Raw genomic sequence first — 20,358 nt, 5'->3', positions numbered from 1 at the left:
TTGATAGCCGGGCACCATCAGCTTTCTTCACCACATTTGCTTATGCACCCATTTGTCTTCAGTGATCCGTTCGACACCCCGTGATCACACAGGTTGCTATGTTGTTCCACATTTACCGATTCTTATGTAACAAATTAAAACATCCCTAGTGGTGTAATGAATTAAGCATAGGCTGCTAGCCACAAGGTTAGTGGCTCAAACATTAGCCACTTCGCAAGAGCGAGCTGAGGCTGCATGCGCCTGTAAAGTTTTATAGTCTCAGGAACCCTATGGAACAGTGCTACTCTGTCCTACACGGTCGCTGTGAGTCAGAATCTCCTTGATGTAACCATTTAAGAAGGCCTACTGGCGCAATAGCCAAACACTTGGCTGATAACTGGGGCCTTCCAACCTTACCAGTAGCTCCACAAAAGGAAAAGGACAGCTAGGAAACCCTGTGGGGGCAGTGTTACCCTGTCACTCTGAGCTGCTATGGGCTAGAGTCCACAGGAAGGCACACAACAGCAGCATGTAACAAACAATCCTGAAAGGTAAGGGTTTCAAACAACCAGCAACTATAAACATTTGTTATAGTCCACGGATTCTGTGGATGAGGAATTGGGCAGAGGCTTTGAAGCACAATTCTGAATTCAGCTCAAGATGGCAGCTGCAGCCACCTGAAGGAATTCCTGGGGCTGCAGGTCTGCTTCCTGAACATCAGTTCTTCTCTGGTGCTCTTTTCACAAGGCAGCTGGTGTCTCAGAGACCAAGGCAGAAGCTGAGCTGCAGCACCTTTTATGACCCAGCCTTATAAGTTACATCATAATGGCCACTGTATTCCTCTGGTCACACAGAAAGCTCTGTGGGAAGGTCTACATGTTATGTTACAGCTGTTAGGCACCATGGAGTTAATTCTGATTCATGCCAACCCTGTAACAACGTAGAACTCCCAAAGGATATTTTTATTTATATATTTTTTGGCTGTAATCGTTACAGAAGCAGATTAACAGGTCTTTCTCCCAAGGACTATCTAGGGTAGAGTTGAATTTCCAACCTTTCAGTTGGCAGCCAAAAGCTTAATTGGTGCAACTACCAGAGCTGCTTATGAATTTCAGGAGCAAGGATATCGTTGGGGACTGTTACGGATTGAGCTGTGGACACCTAATGTATAGCACGTAAACACTTTCCTACATGCAATCTAATGTGATGTTAATAAGGTAAAAAGCGGGGTCCTGCGCCTAACCACTCCTGAGCTCTAAGAAGAGCAGACTAGCTTTAAAAACAAGCATCTATTGAGGAAGACCATGTGAAGATCACCAAGAACCAAAGCATGCATGGAGTAGCCAACAAGGAAGGCGTCTACAGAGCTGAGACCCTGATTTGGACAACTGGCCTCCAGAGCTGTGCGCAGATACCGTGCCGTTCGTGAGAACGCCTCCATGTGGTGTCAGCAGGCTACGTCCCTAAGGCAGGCACCAGTGGGCAGCGTTGCTGCCATGGTTGTACAGTACTCGGTTTTCCTCCAAGGGAATTAGTACCACCCTAAGGCATCACTAACAGTGATTGGATGCTGACTACGGAGAAAATCCAAGGAAGAAAGAACTAATAAGGGAAACACTTGTTCAGTCTCGTGTTTTGGTCTCTTTCCCCTTTGTACTCTGGAAAGGTTGGATGGGCCAGGATTCTCTGCGGTTTGGCAGTTGAGGCAGAGTGAGCCTCCGTAATGTGACCTCACATAATGTAATCCACTCCATGGTCCCGTTGGAGTGTTACTGAGCAAAAGCCGCCTTCGCAAAGCAGAGTTGGCCGTAATGACATGGATGGAGTACGGTTTTCAGGGCCTTCATTTGCTGATGGGCCACAACTCAAAATGAGAGCAGATGCAAACATCTATTAATAACTGGGACTTGGAATGCATGAAGCACGGATTCAGGAAAACTGTAAGTCATCAAAAATGAAATGGGACGCATAAAGATCGATATCCTAGATATTAGTGAGCTGAAATGGATGGATATTGGCCATTTTGAATCAGACAGCCATATGGTTTGCTCTTCAGGCATGACAGATTCAAGGTGAATGGCATGGCATTCATCACCATACAGGGCGATTTAGGATCTATCTTGAAGTCTAATGCTGTCTGTGATAGGATACTATCTATCTGCGTACAAAGAAACCTGGTGAATACTAGTATTCAAATTTATGGATGAATCACTAGTGAGAACCATGAAGACACTGAACTTTACCAGTGTCTTCAGTCTGAAATTGATCAAACATATAATCAAGACACATTGATAATTATTGGAGGTTGGAATGCAAAACAGTGGAAACAAATAGGGAGGAACAGTAGTTGGAAAACAAGGCGTTGGTGATAGAAACAAAACTGAAAGAATTTTGCAGGATCAATGACTTCTTCATCACAAATACCGTTTTTTAACAAGACAAAAACGTTGACTATACACAGGGATTTCTCGATGGAATACATAAAATAAAATTAACTGCATCTGTGAGAACAGACTAGGGAGAAGCTCGATAGCAGCAACTCGAACCAGACCGGGGCAGACTGGGGAACAGATCATCAGTTGCTCATCTGTAAGTTCAGGCTGAAGATGAAGAAAATTCAAGTACGTTCATGAGCACCAATATATGACTTTGAATCCATCCCACTTGAATTTCAGGAGCAGATTTGATGCATTGAATGTTCACGACAGAAGACCTGATGCGCTGTGGGAGGACATCAACAACACCATGCAAGAAGAAAGCCAAAGGTCATTCAAATGACAGGGAAGAAAGAAAAGATCAAAATGGATGTCAGAAGAAATTCTGAAACTTGCTTTCAGTCGTCGAGTAACTGAGGCAAATAGAACAAACGATGACGGCAACGAGCTGACCAGAACAGTTCAAAGCGCAGCTCCAGAAGACAAAGTCAAATATGATCACAAAATGTGCAAAGACCTAGAGTTAGAAAATAAACGAGGAAGAACATGCTCAGCGTATCTTAAACGGAAAGAACTGAAGAAAAATAAATCCAGCCTCAAGTTGCAATATTGAAAGATTTTATGGGCAAAATATTGAGCAATGCAGGAAGCATCAAAAGATGGAAAGAATACACAGTCACTGTACCAAAAAGAACTAGTATACACTCCACCATTTCAAGAGCATATGAGCAAGAAACCATGGTGCTGAACGAAGAAATTGAAGTGTTTCAGCCAGCTGGTGAAGTTCTAGAAGTACTCACTTGTCTGTGCCAGGACATTTGGAAGACAGCTCCCTGGTCAACTGACTGAGAGAGCTCCATCTTTGTACCCATTCTAAATAAAGAGGGTCCAACAGAATATTCCAATTTTAGAAGAGTATCATTGGTATCGAACGTAAGTAAAAATCTGCTGAAGACCATGGTACCACACTTGTTCAATCTATATTCTATCTGCTGAGCAAATCACCAGAGAAGCTGGATTGTATGAAGAGTGTGGCATCAGGACTGGAGGAAGGCTTATTAACAATCTGCAGTATGCAGATGATACAACCTTGCTTGCTAAAAATGAGGAGGAATGGAAGCATTTGCTGATGAAGATCAAGGATTGTAGCCTTCAGTGTAGATAACAACTCAATGTAAGTTAGACCCAAATCCTCAAAACTGGACCAGTAGGTAACACAGCAAATGGAGAAAAGGTTGAAGTTGTCAAGGATTTTGTCTTACTTGGATCCATCATCAATGTTCATGGAAACAACAGCCAAGAGATCAAAAGACGTATTGCATTAGATAAATCTGCTGCATAAGGCTTCTTTAGAGTTTTTGAAGAGCAAAGATGTTTCTTTGAAGACTAAGTTTGCCTTGACCTATGCCACGGTATTCTCGATTGCATCATATGCATGTGAAAGTTGGACAATGAAAAAGGAAGACTAAGAATAGATACATTTAAATTGTGGTGTTGGAGAAGACTATCGAAAGGACCATAGACTGCTAAAAGGATAAACATCTGCATTGGATGAAGGCCAGAGTGCTCCTTAGAGGCAAGGATGGTAAGACTTCATCTGACATACTTTAGACATATTGTCAGGAGAGACCAGTCCCTGGAGAAGGACATGTTTGATAAAGCGGAGGGGTGATGAAAAAGAGGAAGGCTCATGACAAAGATGGGTTGACACAGGCTGCATCAAGGGGCTCAGGCATAGGAACAATTGTGAGGATGCCGCAGGGTCATGCAGTGTTTCTTTCTATTGTGTATAGGTTTGCTTTGTGTCGAAACTGAATTGATGGTACCTAACAACAACAGGAACAACACAATTCCTTTTCTCAGGCTACACCTTGAGGTGATTGAAAGGGTGCTGCCCATCTAACTATACAGTGCAGGAAGCTTGCTTGCTTTTTGCTCGGTCTGGATCCTCCAACTTGTTTAAAGACCTCCAGCTTTTGAACTTGAGTCAATAGCTTGCCATATTGCTTGCTTATCCCAGGGGCCATTGGTGGCCCACCCTCTGACCTGTGACCTTGTATTCATCTGCCTTTGCAGTTTGTGTTGTTTTTGCAGATACTGGGTTCATCAGCCCCTGAAGGTACTTGAGTCAGAAGCCTTCAGCTTAACCCACAGACTTGAAACTGGACTGGACTTACCTGCTTGTACAATTGTGTGAGCCATATTCTTGATACAAATTTCTCTAAGTCAAACTGAATTTCTTACATCTATTCAGAATGCATCTGACTCGTTTCTCTTTTCAAGGCATCTTCATTTATAAAAAATAGCTTCTCCTATCTAGTTAACTTGGTTCTCTTCCTTAATAATCCTGATCTCAGCTTAAATACCATTTCTTCAGGGAACTTTCCCTCATTGCTGTAGGCTGTTGATGTTGCGTGCACTTTGCTTCCTATCACAGATCTTATCCAGTGTGTGGAAGTGAGAGGAATCCCTATGGGAGGGGAACAACTGATCAAAAGGACAGAGAAACGAAGCAGTATTAGCCTATGTGCTCCTCCAACACAGCATTGTCCAGTAGAACTTTCGGCAAGAGTTAATGTTCTCTGTGTGACATAATATAAAAACCACTAGCAACATGTGCCTACTGAGCGCTTGAAATATGGCTAGCTTGACTGAAAAAAGGAATTTTCTCTTTTATTCAAGTTTAACTCATTGAAATGTAAAAAAGCAACAAGAGTTAAGTGGAAATACAGCTGTCTCTACAAAGGAGAGACCAAAACCCATTTGCATTGGATCAATCCCATTCATTCCAGCTCCTGGTGATCTCCTGTGTGTTAGAGTAGAACTGCCCATGGGGTTTTCTCGGCTGTAATTCTTTTAGAAGTAGATCACTAGGCCTTTACTGCAGTGCCAGCGTGTGAACTAACATGGCCAACTTTTAAGTCCGTAGGTGAATACGAACTGCTTGCCACCACTCAACCAAAACACCAAACCCACTGCCACGGAGTCGGTTCTGACTCACAGTGTTGTGGGTTTGAGTAAATGGAGACCACTACAATGTCCGCTTCAATTACCTGAAGTCTTTATTTTGTCGGCTAGCCTGGACTGCAGAGGGAAGCTTAAAAGGAGCGGGCCACCATACTGCAGAGGGCGACTGGTCTTTGGCCGAAGCTATTCTATCATTTAGGGAGCAAGCAGAATACAGAGAGCAAACAAACAAGTTAGAGATGCTTATGTCACTAAGTAAGCGGTATTGACAGAAGTAAAATAAGAGTATATTTAGGTAAAGTCTTAGGCGCCATGTTTTATGATCCCAGCCTCCAGGTGTGGGGGCAAAGACTGCTTCTCTCTGATATGGAGAGAGTAGTTTAAACAAGAATTGGCCTAAGGGCAATTACAAGGCTGCATTCCATTGTGATGATAAAACGCAGGTTACCTGGGGCTCAGCCCGGGCAGGAGGAAGTCTTTGGGAGGGAGGAAGCTGCGGAGGCTGAGGCTTCTGTGATCATTCCTGTAGCCTTCAGGTCAATTACAGAAACTGAGTGACCTGAGCTAGTCTATTTCAACGCCAGCCCTATAGGACAGAGTAGAACTGCGCTTCAGGGTTTCGGAGACTACATTTTTATGAGAACAGATAACTGCTTTTATTTCAATGAGTGGCTGATTTGAACTGACAAACTTGCAGTTAGCAACCTGCTGCTTAACCCACTGTACCACCAGCAAGAGACCTGCCTAAATAAAACACTGGGTGTCCCCAGAGCAATGGAAGAGGGTGTTTCGCTGTGTAGGTGGGTAGCTGCCTTGAGGGAGGCCAGGAAACCAAACCAAACTAAACCAAGCCCGTGCTGACTCACCGTGGCCCTGGAAGACAGAGCGAACTAACTAGCTCTTTGGGGTTCCGAGGCTGTACATTTTTATGGGAGTAGAAAATCTCATCTTTTCCCCCAGGAAAGTTGGTGGATTCAAACTACTGAATTGGCAGTTAACAGCCCAACAGGTAATTCACTAAGCTACCAGGTTTCCTTCAGGGGCCATGAAAATGAAATCTAGCGCATTATAAGAACTGGCCAAGTGTTTGATGATGACATCCTCTCTTCTCCCCCTACAAGACTGTTTTTAATTAAGCTGAATGCTGTAGGCAATTGGGCACAAACTTTAAGGTCAGTGGTTCAAACCCACTGGATGCTCTTTGGGAGAAGGAAGAGGTTACCTATTTCCATAAAGATTTATAGTCTTGGAAAATAGGGTTGTTACAACTTGGAATGAGCTTGATGGCAGTAGGTGGGTAAGGACGCAAAGCACTGGCTTTCTGATTGCAACATTTGAGAGATGTCTTTTGGAGGTAGGAGGCTTTTGCCAGCATCTGCCATCTAGGGTATGGGTCACAGCCACTATATTTTAAGTTTCATCAGTTGTAATGGCTGCACACAAATTTGTAACGTTGTGGAGGATAAACATTGGACTGCCAACCATAAGTTCTTTGGTTCAAACCCACCAGCTGCTCCTTGGGAGCAAGATGAGGCTATCTGCTCCTGTAAAGATGTACAGCCTCAGAAACCCTATAGGGTCACTTTGAGTTAAAATAGATTCTATGGCAATGAGTTTAAGACAAGTCAAGAATTAGCTCACCTTTTCTTTCATGCGCTATGAGCTCTGGTAGGTTACATCTTGGGCTGTTAACCTCAAGGTCAGCAGTTCAAAACCACCAACCATTCCTTGGGGGAAAGATGAGGCTTTCCTTTCCCAGAAAGAGTTTCAGTCCTGGAAACCCACAGGGACAGTTCTACTCTGTCCTATAGGATCACCATGAGTCAGAATCAACTCAATGGCAGTGAGTTGCTATATTTTTTCTTTCATGGCATGTTGCTAGGCTTTGGGATAAGAATGTCTTCACAATTCAAGGCCTTTTCCTTTAACAGTTCACAAAAGAGCATTTAAAATGTCCATACATATGCTTGATACAATTAATGTATGGATTGTTTTAAGAGCTGTAAGAGCCTCCAATACAATGATCTTTAAAAATAAAATAAACATTCATACAAAGGCTAGGAGCCCACCATTCTGGGTGCTATCACTGTTTTGCCAGACTTGCTCACTGTGCCTCAGCTTTCCCATTTATCAAATGTTAGTGTTGAAAAATAACTTTGAGGAACCCCTCTCTACCTGCCTGAGCACCTAAACCCCCAAGCAAACTCACTGCCATTGAATCGACCCCATAGGACAAAGTGGGCCTGCTCCTTAGAATTTTGAAGACTACATTTTTTAGGGGAGCAGACAGAGAGCCTCATCTTCCTCCCATGGAGCAACTTCTGGGTTCAAACTGCTGAACTATGGTTAGCTACCCAACACCTGCCTAACCCACTACACCACCAGGGCTTTTGTCTGGGTGTCCAGGCAATGTAATCACAATCCCAATGGTAATAAAAACAGTAGCTACCTTATTAACTCAGTACCAGGTGATGTGATAACTGCTTCATGTCACCCTCTCACTCGATTCTCTTTCCTATTTTATTTTTTTCTCTTTGCTATTTTATAATCCCCATGTTGTGATATGGAGACTGAGGGGTGGGTCGTTTATGTAACTTGTCAAGGGTCCCATAGGGTGTTAGTAGTGGAGTTGGGATTTGAATTCGGCTGATCCAAAGCTTGACTCTCTAGCCCTTTGCTGTGTACATGATTTCTCTTCACTGCTGGGTCAGTGGCAGAACTTCACATTCAGGCACAGAGCTGACCCCGTTACTGTTATTAGTACTAATAAACCAAATCAAGCAGTTGTAATGCAGAGTGTTTTTGTTGTTGTTTTGGTTCATATTCTGAAGATTGGGGGTCCACACGCTCACTCACTTTTCACAGCAGCTGTGTAGGCAGTTGGTGCCAGTGGTCTTGTCAAACGAATGGGGAAAATGAAGCTCCAAGAGGATCAGTGAACTGCTCAAGGTCACACGGCTTGGCCACGGCTGGGAGTCAAAGCCAGGGAGTTGGGTTCAAACCCCTTCCCTACCCGTTTGCTCTGCAGCACCGCGTGGTCCCGCCGAGGAACGCCTTGCAGAAGCGTAGAAGCGGCGCGGCCCCGGCCAGGGTCGCCGTGACCGCACGGCGGCACGCCTCCGCGCGCACGCGCCCTTGCGCTCCCAGAGCAGAGCGCGCAGCGGGCGCCCGGACGGCGGCGGGGAGCGTGCGCGCGGTGACGTGCCGGGCGCCATGTTGGAGGGCTGGTGGTAGTGGCTCGGGGAGGTGCTCGCTCTCTCGGTCTCGCTCTCTCGCTCGCTTCCCCCGGCTCCCTTCGGTGCCCCCCCCGGTCGCCTGCGTGCCGGAGTGTGTGCGAGGGAGGGGGCGGGTGTCGGGGGGGTGGGGGGAGGCGCTCCGGTCTCGGGGAGACCCGCGGTGGGAGGCGGAGGCTGCGAGGGACTCCGGGAAACCATGGACGTCGAGAGGCTGCAGGAGGCGCTGAAAGGTGGGGGTAGCGGTCCCCTCTCTCTTCCTTCTCAACCCCCGCGGCCGGCCGTCCTTATCTTTCAGGGCGGGTGGTTGCGAGCGCGCGGGCCCGTGGGCGCTTCTCCGGTTCCCATCCCCCCTCCGCCTCCCCAGGGGCGGGGAGCCCTGTGGGCAGCTCCCTCCCGCCCCGCTCTGGGCTTTGTGTCTGCCGCCGGCGTCTGGACTGGGGGAGGGGAGTCGGGGACGCTCTCGGAGGGGCCCCGGCCCCTCTCCCAGCCCTCCGGAGACAGGCCGTGGGCCCAGCCCCCTCCCTGGCCGGCTCGGTTCCCCGCCCGGCTCCCGCACGCCTGGCATCGTGGGGTGAGAAAAAGTACAGGTTGGTGGGGGGTGTTTTGGAGGGTGCTGCTGGTAAAGCAACTTTTAACTTCTCTTAGGAAGCTTTCCAGGGCTTCTCAAGGCATTTTTCCACGTGTCCTGATTCCTAGGAGGTCTCCTTGCAAGCAACAGGCTTCCGAGCAGTGATTCCAAACTTGGAATATCGTGATTTCAGGGTTTGGGAAATAATACTTTGACATCCAGCATCGTTGGGGGCGGGGAGTGGGGGAGGCTTCGCGGAGCAGCCGGCCTTTGTTACTGGCTAGGCCAGTTACCTTCCTAACGAAGCAGTTTACGGGGCTGGTGCCCGAGGATTTGAGTTTTGACCCAAGTGAAGACGCATCCCGACGTTCCCGGTGACCACACTTCGGAGAAGCTCTGCTGGTCGCTGAAGAGGGCGAGTGCCCCCTTTTGGAGGCGTCTTGATACCAATGAAGAGGGTGACATTTTGGAAGCCAAGCTTGGAAGGGTGGAGGTGGTGGAGAAGCTGGTTGTAATTTTATTACTTCTTAACTTGGAGAGGGACTGGGAGAAAAAGTTTGCTTTTTGCAGGTATTGGGAACGGTAGATGGGTTTTGTGAAATACTGGTGATCTTTCTTTCCTCGTCTAGATTTTGAGAAGAGAGGGAAAAAGGAAGTTTGTCCTGTCCTGGATCAGTTTCTTTGCCATGTAGCCAAGACGGGAGAAACAATGTGAGTTGAAGACATGTATTCACTGTTATAAACTTATGTCCTACCAATTTGGGAAGAATTAGTCATCTGTGTCAACCTTCCAGTCCCTCATTTTAATCACTGCCATTGAAAGCATAGATGAAGTGTACATCCTGTATATAGGCATAGTGATGCATGCATTTCAATATTTTGTGTATGTTGATTAATTTTACTTAAAAATCTACATTTTTGTTTTGGACCTTTCAGAGCTTCATAATGTGAAAGCCTTAGAAAGGAAGAAGTAATGCCTACTCAGGACCTTTCTGGACATAAAAAGAACTCTATTGCCAGGATCTTGTGGCATTGATGGCTTCACATTCCTTTTGGGGGTGGTATTTTATCTTATTGCCCTGGGACCAGCCTTTTGGTCATATTTAGATTTGTGGATGTTTTAAGTGTCAGTTCATTTTATTCACTTGGCAAACGGGGTAGATCCTGCTACAATTCTGACCCATAAACTTTCTAGGATAGATAACTTGTAACATATGCTCAACATTTTATTAGACTTGCTTCCAAATGTTCTGAATTGGAAACTTAAAAAGTTAGGGCTATTTTCAAAAGGAACGTCATGTCCACTGTTGTGTGCTCGTGTGTGTGGCAAGAGTTGTTTTTACAAATGGCTAATTTGCAGAGGCCTTGCAGTGCAGCCTTTTCTTTTGGGACAGGAAAGTGAGAAGTTTCTTCGGGTTCAGTGTAAAGGACTCTTCTGGCTCTCCTAATTCTTACCGATTTTCAGAATTCTTTCTGAGATCGAATGGGAGTCTGTAAGCTTTAAGTGATGCATAATTTCTCTGGTCCTCAGAGGCTTCACTGTGGTGGTAGTTTAGCATTCTGATTTTAGAAAGGAGAAAACCGATGTCCTAATGCTTGATTTAATGGTCACATAGATGAGTGGGACCTAAGTGCTCTCTACTCGTCGTACCCACTTAAGAACTCGACTGTGATGTTTTTTCTATAGCATGCTTAAGATGGAATCCTTTGGAAAAAAAACATTAAATGCCAGTTGTTTTTTTCACCCCTCTGAGTTAGTCTTAACAGTTTGCTTGGAAAAATGCAAAATAACTAATTTGTGTTTAATTATGTAGATGATACTAAAAAACCAAAATGACCCAACAAGATGCCAATTTTCAAAACTCTTATTAGTTTTTAGCACATAGCGTATATACTGGAGTATAAGCTGACCCAAATATCCTCTGCCCAAGGCACCTAATTTTGCCACAAAAACTGCATTAAAAATGTGCTGGGAAACGGCTTATACTCGAGTATGTATGGTACACGCTTAGTTTCCACTCTTGAATTGCGAGTTGGTCCAGTCTTAATCTTCACAATAGCAAGAGGAAAACCATGTTACTTTTAGAAGACTTTAATATGTAGAATTATATCTATTTTGAGTATTAACATTTGCAGCTGATAGTGTAACCCATTACATTACCAGAGCTCCTTAAGATTGTAATAGAATGTAAATTTAAAGTGCTAATTTAGGTCTCTGATGTTTTATGATTGATGAGAGTTCCATATATTAAAGTTCTATAGCTTTGATCATTTTTTATTTCCATCGCTGCATTACAGCAAGAACATAATGATGACAAAAAATTTTGAAACTTTTGTTTATGAGTGGAAATGGTTCATAACTTAGACTATTGATTTTTGCATTAAAAACAATTTGATACTTTGACTCTCAACTTTAGGTAGGATTTGGAATTAGGCTTGTAAGGTGTAAGGAACAATGCTAAGACATAGGACACTTAACTGTTACGGAGAAGAATACTTGATAGTGCAAATGGTCAAGCGTTTGAGTGCTGTGAACTGGAGGACAGACCTTAGTGATCTGCCTGTGCAGGGTCACACCCCGAAAGCGGGAGCAGTTCTACTTTACCCATACAGGATTTCCTGAGTGGAATCCATTTTATGGCAATTCACTGCAGTGTAGATGTATATAACTAAAATACTTTGACCTCCAACTTAGTTGTTTTGGGCCACTTTTAAAAAGCAGGTTGAAAACCACCTGGCGATGGTTAAATAAAATATTTTAATTGCATTTCAGGTGAAAGTTTAGCAAATTCGGTTCCCATTTATCAATCTTTAAACAATTTGTTCCGTGATACCTGTACTTGTTCTCAGTATTCTTATTTCCAGCCTTTGTTCTTTTTCCATGGATCTAGCTTCTCTTCCCTTTTCATCTTTCCTTTTAAGTAAATGCTGACAGTTTGGTCTCAAATAGTAGATGGTTTAAGAGCACCCATGATAAGATTTACAGCCTCAGAACCCTATATGTGGTCACTATGAATTGGAACAGACTCAATGGCAGTGGGTTGGTTTTGCTTTGATTTGTTCGGTGGGCTAGAAAATGACCTTGAGTAATAGTTCTCATTCTAAGTTCAAAGAGCTAAATTTTAGGGCTTTAGTCTTGAGCTTTCTTCTAGGCAGTATGTTCCCAAACTTCATGTCTAACTGCCCCTTTTTCTGTGGGGGAGAAATCACTTGGCACCCCCATTGACAATAAAAACTTTAAGCACCCCCAAGGGGTTTCCCATTTGGGGGAAACTTTTTAGGTCTGGCTTTTTGTTTTAGGAATTTTACTTCTGTTCTATTTTTTTTTTTTAATTTGGGTCCATTTTATATATGGTCAGAATGGTAGAATCTTGAGGCAAGGCTCATAGGAACCAGTATTTCATTAGGTCTTGTAAATTGATAACAGATAATGCCTTTTAAAAAATAGTTTTTATATGTGTTTTTGGCAAAGATTTACTCTGGTTTGTAAACATACTGCTCCATGATGTGGTTACATTCTTCAGTGTGTAAATATTCTTCAGTTCTGGAGGTTCCATTTCCATTCATCTATTTTCCCTCCTTCCTTAACTTCTCATCTTTGTTTTAAAAGTAATTGTTAATATTTGGTCTCATATAGAAACTTTTCGAAAAGTAACGCAGTACTGATGGCTGCTGGCCTTTATTTTGTGAGCCATTCTGTGGTTTAACTAATCAGTGACCTCAGGCTAGTTTTGGTATAGGGTTTAAAGAGTAACTTAGTTAACAGTACCAGGGAACCCTTCAGTTTCAGTCAATCTAGTAAGTCTTTTTAGCAAATTTGTTTTTCATTTCCCCCCATTTTTATCAGGGCCCGTTTTATTGTGGCTCTGACTAGAATGGTAGGTTGTAGTAGGTGGTTTCAGGGTAGATGAAGCCTTGGTTGGCACTGTGTCTTGCAAGCCACATGTGGCTCTGAAGTAAAACCGAAAAAAATTTTCAAGGATATTATTCATATAATGGTGATTTTATTTGTAAAAATATATTTATGGCTTTCAAATAATTTTTAAATTGTTGGAGGGCCCTTTCATCACAAAAGTTTGCCAATTCCAAGTTTAGACGTTCAGTCCTGTAGATCGGTTTCTTTTTCAGTCCTTGGTGCGCTTCTTTCTTTTACTTCAGATGAGCACTTAGCAGTGTCTGTGTCTCAAATGGTCATTCTCAAGCTTTTACGACTCAGACACCAGTCTCCAAAATAGGATGCAGAACATAACTTTAGGAACTATATCATGCTAATTGACTGAACTGTCCCACAAAACTTGTCCTGAGCCTTTACACTCAGAATACTGATCTTTCAAGGTATTTGTTTTGCCTAAGAGGTATCCATAGCTCTATCCCTTAAGGTGTGGTATTATATATTATGACTCTACAGTTAACCCTTGATTTACAAGGGTTTCACCTGTGCACATCCACTAATATACTAGGCTTTGTAAAACAAAACAAAACTGTAATGCCTGTTACACTGGGGACCCAATGCAAAGTGCTGTTAATGGTGCTGCAAGTGCTCCCAAGAAGCAGAGACAAGTCAGGACAAGAAAAAGTTGAATTGATTGATAGACACTGCAGCTTCAGCCCTCCACCATGATCAGTGAATCATTCAAGATCAATGAATCCCATGTAAGGACCAAAGGGGAAGGGAATTACTCTGCAACTATGCCAGCAGGTGCTAAAACTTGGCACCTTTAGTGAAAGACCTTTTTATCTCATTCAAAGTGCAGCGATTATGTAGGTGCAGTATCGAATACACGGGACATATAATGTCAGTTGACTGTCATCAGTAAGACTTCCTTCTCGTTCACAGTAGGCTATTAGTAGTTAGGGAAGTCAAAAGTTCTTTGCAGATATTTTACTATGGTGCGTTGGCAGTCTTAAACCCTATGTTGCTTGAAGGTCAGTTGTGTATGTATACCCACACCTACCCCTATACGATAATAAAAATGCTAAAATGTAGACACGTTTATTAAGAAAAATATCAGAGTGTGAAGCAAATGTTCTTTCAGCATATCCTCCAGCTAGGTCTATATACTTTTGACGGTGGTGTTTGTATCTCCTACCCTTCCCCAGAGAATCATTTGCTCTTTGATGATTCAGTTTGTGTTCCTTTCAATATTGTTTGAGTAAAAAAGTCTGAAGGGGCAAGATCAAGTGCTGAGGGGAGATGGGATAAGATTTCCCAATTGACTTTAGGATAGCCTTTGCTACCCTTGAAGAATAAGCAAGTGCATTGTTGTGATAGAAGTATTCTTTGACACAACATTCCTGGCCTTTTTCTTACCAATACAGCTTTCAGTGTTCTTAAAACTTCGTAATAAGCTTCCATCTTGTGGCCTTTGGGAGGGAAAAAATATAAATATCAAGATTACCCCTTTGGGTCTCCAGAAGCACTTGCAATGACCTTCTGACCTTGATACCTCTGCCTTAATATAAATAGCACAACAGAACCCCCTTGGAAAAATTTGTTTTAGTTTTCCAGCTTTATTGGCACGTAATCCATGTCATAAAATTCAATCATTCAGTCATGTCAAGAATTGTATAATCATTACCACAGTCAATTTCAGAACGTTTTCCTACCTCCACCCCCTTGACTTAATTCACCTTTAAAATGAACTGTGTAATCATATTCAGTTCTAGTGCTCCCTCCCCTTCCCACCTTCACTGTTTACTCTTGAAATCTCCTCACCCTCCCCAACTACCCCCTACTCAGCCTGCATCCCCTACAAATCCTTGCATCAGTTATTATCTCTATGCATCCACTCCTTCTGTGGGAAACACTGCTTCATTGGCCTTTTTTTAATTCCCCAAGGGACTCTAATTTAAAGACCAAGACAAATATATTACTAAGAACTTGTCCGCAGCCATTAACTGATTGCAGACATGTTTAAATTCATTTTGAAACAAACCAATGTATTATGAACTGGAATCCTAATAGCAATTTATTTCTTTTCTTTTTTTTTTTTAAACATTTTATTAGGGGCTCATACAACTGTTATCGCAATCCATACACACATCAATTGTGTAAAGCGCATTTGTACATCATTCTCAAAACATTTTCTCTCCACTTAAACCCCCGACATTAGGTCCTCATTTTTCCCCTCCCTCCCCGCTCCCCCCTCCCGCATGAGCCCTTGATAGCTTATAAATTGGTATTTTGTCACATCTTGCCCTGTCCGACATCTCCCTTCACCCACTTTTCGGTTGTCTGTCCCCCAGGGAGGAGGTTACATATAGTTCCTTGTAATCGGTTCCCTCTTTCCTACCCATTCTCCCTTTACCCTCCCTGTTTCGCCACTCACACCACGGGTCCTGTAGGGCTCATCTGCCCTGGATTCCCTGTATTTTCAGTTGCTATCTGTACCAGTGTACATCCTCTGGTCTAGCCAGACTTGCAAGGTCGAATTCGAGTCATGGTAGTGGGAGCGGGGAGGAAACATTTAGGAACTAGAGGAAAGTTGTATTTCTCATCGTTGTTACATCGCACCCTGACTGGCTCGTCTCCTCCCCGAGACCCCTCTGCAAGGGGATCTCCAGTGGCCTACTAATGGGCTTTGGCAATTTATTTCTTATCCTCAAATATTCTCACATAGAAAGGAGCTTTAAACAGTTCATGGAAAAACCGTATTATCTTTTAATTCCATTGTTTTAATCAACTGTCTTTGAAACTTCCTTGTATACACACATTTCTATATGCGTACATATATCCGTGAGCATACGTGTTTTGGTTATTGTTGCAAAATTATCGTATGCCATTGCAATTAAAGACTCTTTTCTTTTCCGCGTAACTCAGTGACCTTGTTTACTTTTGTCATTCATTGTTAGCTTTTCATCATCAAAAATAACAGACCTAGAGAGTGCTTCCCCCTCCCTCCACCTATTCCAGGTAACCACTAAGGAACATCAGTTTCTTTTTTTTTAACCTGGTCGTGTTTTACAAAAGTGATAACATACAGTAGGTTTTGTGCTTGCCCACGTGTGTGCGTGTGTGAGAGATGAACGTAATGTTCAAGGAACATACTGTACACCAGGTTGTAAGATGTTTCAGGAACACCTTTCTCTATATCGCTAAGTCGTATTCCCTTGTTATGTATGTCCTATATTTTACTTGCCTATTCATCCATTGATGAACATTTTGGTGGTTTTTACTATGCTATTTTGAATAGTTCTTTATTGAACATAAACTGAAAGAACAAATTCACTGCCACTGAGTCAATTCTGATTTAGAAGACGGTAGAACCACCCCAGTTGGGTTTCTGTGACTGTAATGTGTGACAGGAGCAGAAAGGCCACGTCTTTGTCCTGAGGAGAGGGTGGTGGTTCAAATGCTGACTTTACGGTGAACAGCCCAACTTGTAAACACTGTGCCACCAGGGCTCTACCCTGTAACAGAAAAGGTCTAACTGGTCCTCAGCATAGGTGTCAGCATGTCAACTTGTGTCTATTCTGCTGGATCTGTCAGGGTAAATGGCAACTCTCTCTCTAGTTTTTGTGGAACTGCCAGGCTTTTCTACAACAGCTGTACCATTTTGCATTCCTAAAAGCAGTGGGTGAAGGTTCTCTAATTTCTTGATATCACTTCCAATACTTAGTTATTTTCTGTGTGTCACTCCTGCCACCCAGTCTTAACTATCTTTTATCTGTTGCCAGGGAGTACCACTCTGTGCAACTCTATAGGACAGTAGAAGTGCTTTGCCATGTTTTCCAGGCTGTGATTCTGCCACAGCCTTCTCCAGTAGATCAGCTGTTGTGTTTGAATGTAAGGTCTACAGGTGAGTGCTTAGCCACTGCGCCACCAGGGCTTCTCAGTCATATTAGTGGGAATAAAGTCTCAAGTTGTGGTTTTGATTTGCATTTCTCTGATAGAGTGTTGAGCATCTTGCCACGAGTCTGTTAGCTATTAGAATATCCCCTTTGGTGAGGTGTCTGCTTTTGTGTACTTTGTCCAGTTTTTGATTGGATTATTTGCCTTTTTGTTGATAAGTTATGAAAGCTTCTTAGGTACTATACTCTTATTTGTTATGTTCCTAAAGATAATTTTCCCAGTCTGTTATATTTTATGTACTTTTTAGCTTTGAAGGTCATTTTCATTGGAAATAAAATCTTTATTTCACATTTTCTATCCTTGAATACAGTATCTTAAAATATTGACTACATTTATTTCCTCCCAATTTAGTGTTAACTGTCAATCTGATAATGTCATTTCTTTTTTCATAGTTTAATACAGTTTTAATAGCAATCTTATAAGAATGGCACAGAAGACAGGCAATATCACAAATACACACTTGCATGTAGGAAACCTTAGAAAAAGTATAATGAATGGATATAATCTACTGTGCTAAAAATGCACAAGATATGACAAAATAACAATTTATAAATTATCAAGGGCTTATGAGGGAGGGAGGGGAAAAATGAGGACCTAATGCTGGGGGTTTAAGTGGAGAGGAAATGTCTTGAGAATGATGAGGGCAATGAATGTACAAATGCGCTGTACACAATTGATGTGTGTATGGATTATGATAAGAGTTGTATGAGTCCCTAATAAAATGATTAAAAAAAAAAGATGGGGGGGGTGCTACACTATTTAGTTGTGTTGGCAATTACAAATTTACTTGTTTTTTTTTTTTAAATTTAAATCATTTTATTGGGGGCTCGTACAATTCTTATCACAATCCATACATAAATCCATTGTGTCAAGCACATATGTACATTTTTTTTTTACATTTTATTAGGGGATCGTAAAATTTACTTGTTTTAAAAAGATCCAAATGCTGCACTCTCTAGAGAAATGAAACACGTTTATTTATAATTATAAAGGTTATAAAATTGAACTGCTGAAAGCTGCTCACTCAGACATCTTGACTTACATTAATTCTTTATGTCCCTTCATTTATAGTAAAGACACAGCACAAATGAAAATGGAAAAGTTGCCAATAACTGATTTCAGTTTTCTATTTTTCCATTCACAGTGATAGACTTAGGTAATTGTGTATATTTTTGTTTGTGTGTGTGGGGGAATCTTAATGTTTAGAACTACCAATAACAGGAAGAAGAGAATTTTTTTTAAATGACTGATTCAATTAGTTAATTCATATTAGTAGGAACCACATCTTAGAATTCTCCCCCCCCCTTACAGTTCTTAGAACAAGCCATGCATCAATTGTATCAAGTACATTTGTATGTAGGTTGCCATCATTATTTTCAAAACATTTTCTTCCTACTGAAGCCCTTGGTAACAGCTTCTCTCTTTTTCCCCCTCTCCTCCCCTTCCACCTTCATGAACCCTTGCTAAATTATAAATTATTATTTTCATATCTTACATTGTTCCTGTCTCCCTTTACCCACATTTATGTTGTTAAACCTCCCTCAGGGCAGGGGTTATGCATCTATCATTGAGATCGGTTCCCCCTTTCTCTCCTTCTGCCTACCCTCATGGTGCTGTTACTCCCCTTATTATTCAGAGGGGTTTATCTGTTTTGGATTCTGAGTGTTGAGAGAGCTCTTACCTGTACCAGTGTATGTGCTCTGGTCTAGCTAGGTTTGTAAGGTAAAACTGGGGTTATGAGAGTTGGGGATGGGGGGAGTATTAAAGAACTAGAGCAGCTGTTCTCAACCTGTGGGTCTTGACCCTTTTGGTGGTTGAACGACCCTTTCACAGGGGTCGCCCAATTCATAACGGTAGCAAAATTACAGTTATGAAGTAGCAACAAAAATAATTTTATGCTTGGATCAGCACAACATGAGGAACTGTATTAAAGAGTCACGGCATTAGGGAGGTTGAGAACCACTGAACTAGAGGAATGTTGTGTGTTTTGTTAGTGCTATACTGTACCCTAGCTGGCTCATCTCTTCCTGTGACCCTTCTGTGAGGGGATGTCCAGTTGTCTACAGATGGGCTTTGGGTCTCCGCTTCAACTCCCCTCGTTCTCATCATATGGTTGGTTGTTTTGAGTCTTCTGATGCCTGACAACTGATCCTGTTGATAACTTGTGATCACATGGGTTGGTGTGCTTCTTCCATGTGGGCTTTGTTGCTTCCCTGCTAGATGTTCACTTACTTAATTTCAAGCCTTTAAGACCTCGGATGGCGGTATCTTCTAATAACAGGGCACCATTAGCTTTCTTCACCACATTAGCGAATGCCAGGTTGTTAGAACAAAGTGCTTGTGCATGGAGGGAGTACTTGAGTAGAGACCCAATGCTCATCTGCTACCGTGGTACTTAGCATATAAATATATGTACATAGGTCTATATCCCTATTATATAGATAGATCACATGTGCATGCCTAAATTCATACCTTTAAAAATATCTTTTGCCTCCTAGTTCTTTCCTTTATTTCCTTTTACTTTCCTCCTGTCCCAATATCATGTTGGACCTTCATTCAGCTCAGTAATTCCTCTTGGCTACATTGCATGTGATCAAACCCCACCAGGTGATCTATAACCTCCTTGTTCCCTTCTCCCTGGATTTGTTGGCTTCCCCCTCCCTTTCCCCACCTTCCCCTCTCACGTCCCCGCCACCCAGCCACCCAACCGTGGGTCCCTTTGTTTTCTCCTCAGGATTGCCTATCTTATATAGATAGATATGGGGCGAAAAAAAGATTAAAAGGGGTAGGGGGCTATAAATAGTTCCAAATCTGTCTGATGACCCTTAAGATAAGTTTTCTGATCAAATCTGATGAGTGCCAAGCCTGGTCTTCATTGCTTTGTGCCCCTTGCTGCTTTGTTATACTCTCTTTGTGTTTCACCCTGGTGTGGTCGGGTCAGACTGGGCACAGAATTTTTTTTTTTAAGGAATGAAATATTTTCCATCACAGTGCATTATTTTCCGCCCAACAGTTTTTTGGGCATAGAATTCACATATCTCATAAAATTTTAGTAGTTCAGTCACATCTAGAAGAGTCCAGTAGTTCAGTAATCACCACAGTCAGTTTTAGAACATTTTCTTCATTCTTGAATTCTTTGTTAATAGCTCCCTATTACCCCCAGCCTCTCCTGCTCTATCCTCAAGAAAACATTGATCCAGTTACTGTCTCTTTAGATGACTTATCCTGGATGTCATATACAGTAAACCATAAAAAAAACCCAAAACAACCCAAACAATATCAAAGTTAAAACGGATAAAAATATCAATTTTTAAAAAAAAA

The 20,358-nt window shown here is 42.4% G+C and overlaps 1 protein-coding gene across 1 annotated transcript in view; it reads left to right on the top strand.

Moving 5' to 3' along the window:
• Nucleotides 1-8,746: 8,746 nt before the first annotated feature.
• Nucleotides 8,747-20,358, top strand: part of PPP4R2 (protein phosphatase 4 regulatory subunit 2) — a 60,430-nt gene continuing 48,818 nt past the window's right edge. Inside the window, exons 1-2 of the mRNA XM_004702430.2 lie at nucleotides 8,747-8,847; nucleotides 9,815-9,896. Of these exons, the coding sequence (XP_004702487.1) occupies nucleotides 8,814-8,847; nucleotides 9,815-9,896 (116 nt within the window). The 5' untranslated portion in view covers nucleotides 8,747-8,813. The remainder of the gene's footprint in view (nucleotides 8,848-9,814; nucleotides 9,897-20,358) is intronic.

This window comes from Echinops telfairi, unplaced genomic scaffold (assembly GCF_000313985.2).
Source record: "Echinops telfairi isolate 266 unplaced genomic scaffold, ASM31398v2 ScPeMD7_31;HRSCAF=116, whole genome shotgun sequence".
In the NCBI taxonomy this organism is placed as follows: Eukaryota; Metazoa; Chordata; class Mammalia; order Afrosoricida; family Tenrecidae; genus Echinops; species Echinops telfairi.
Note: the sequence above shows the minus strand (reverse complement) of the source record. Positions and strands in the feature narration are given on the sequence as shown.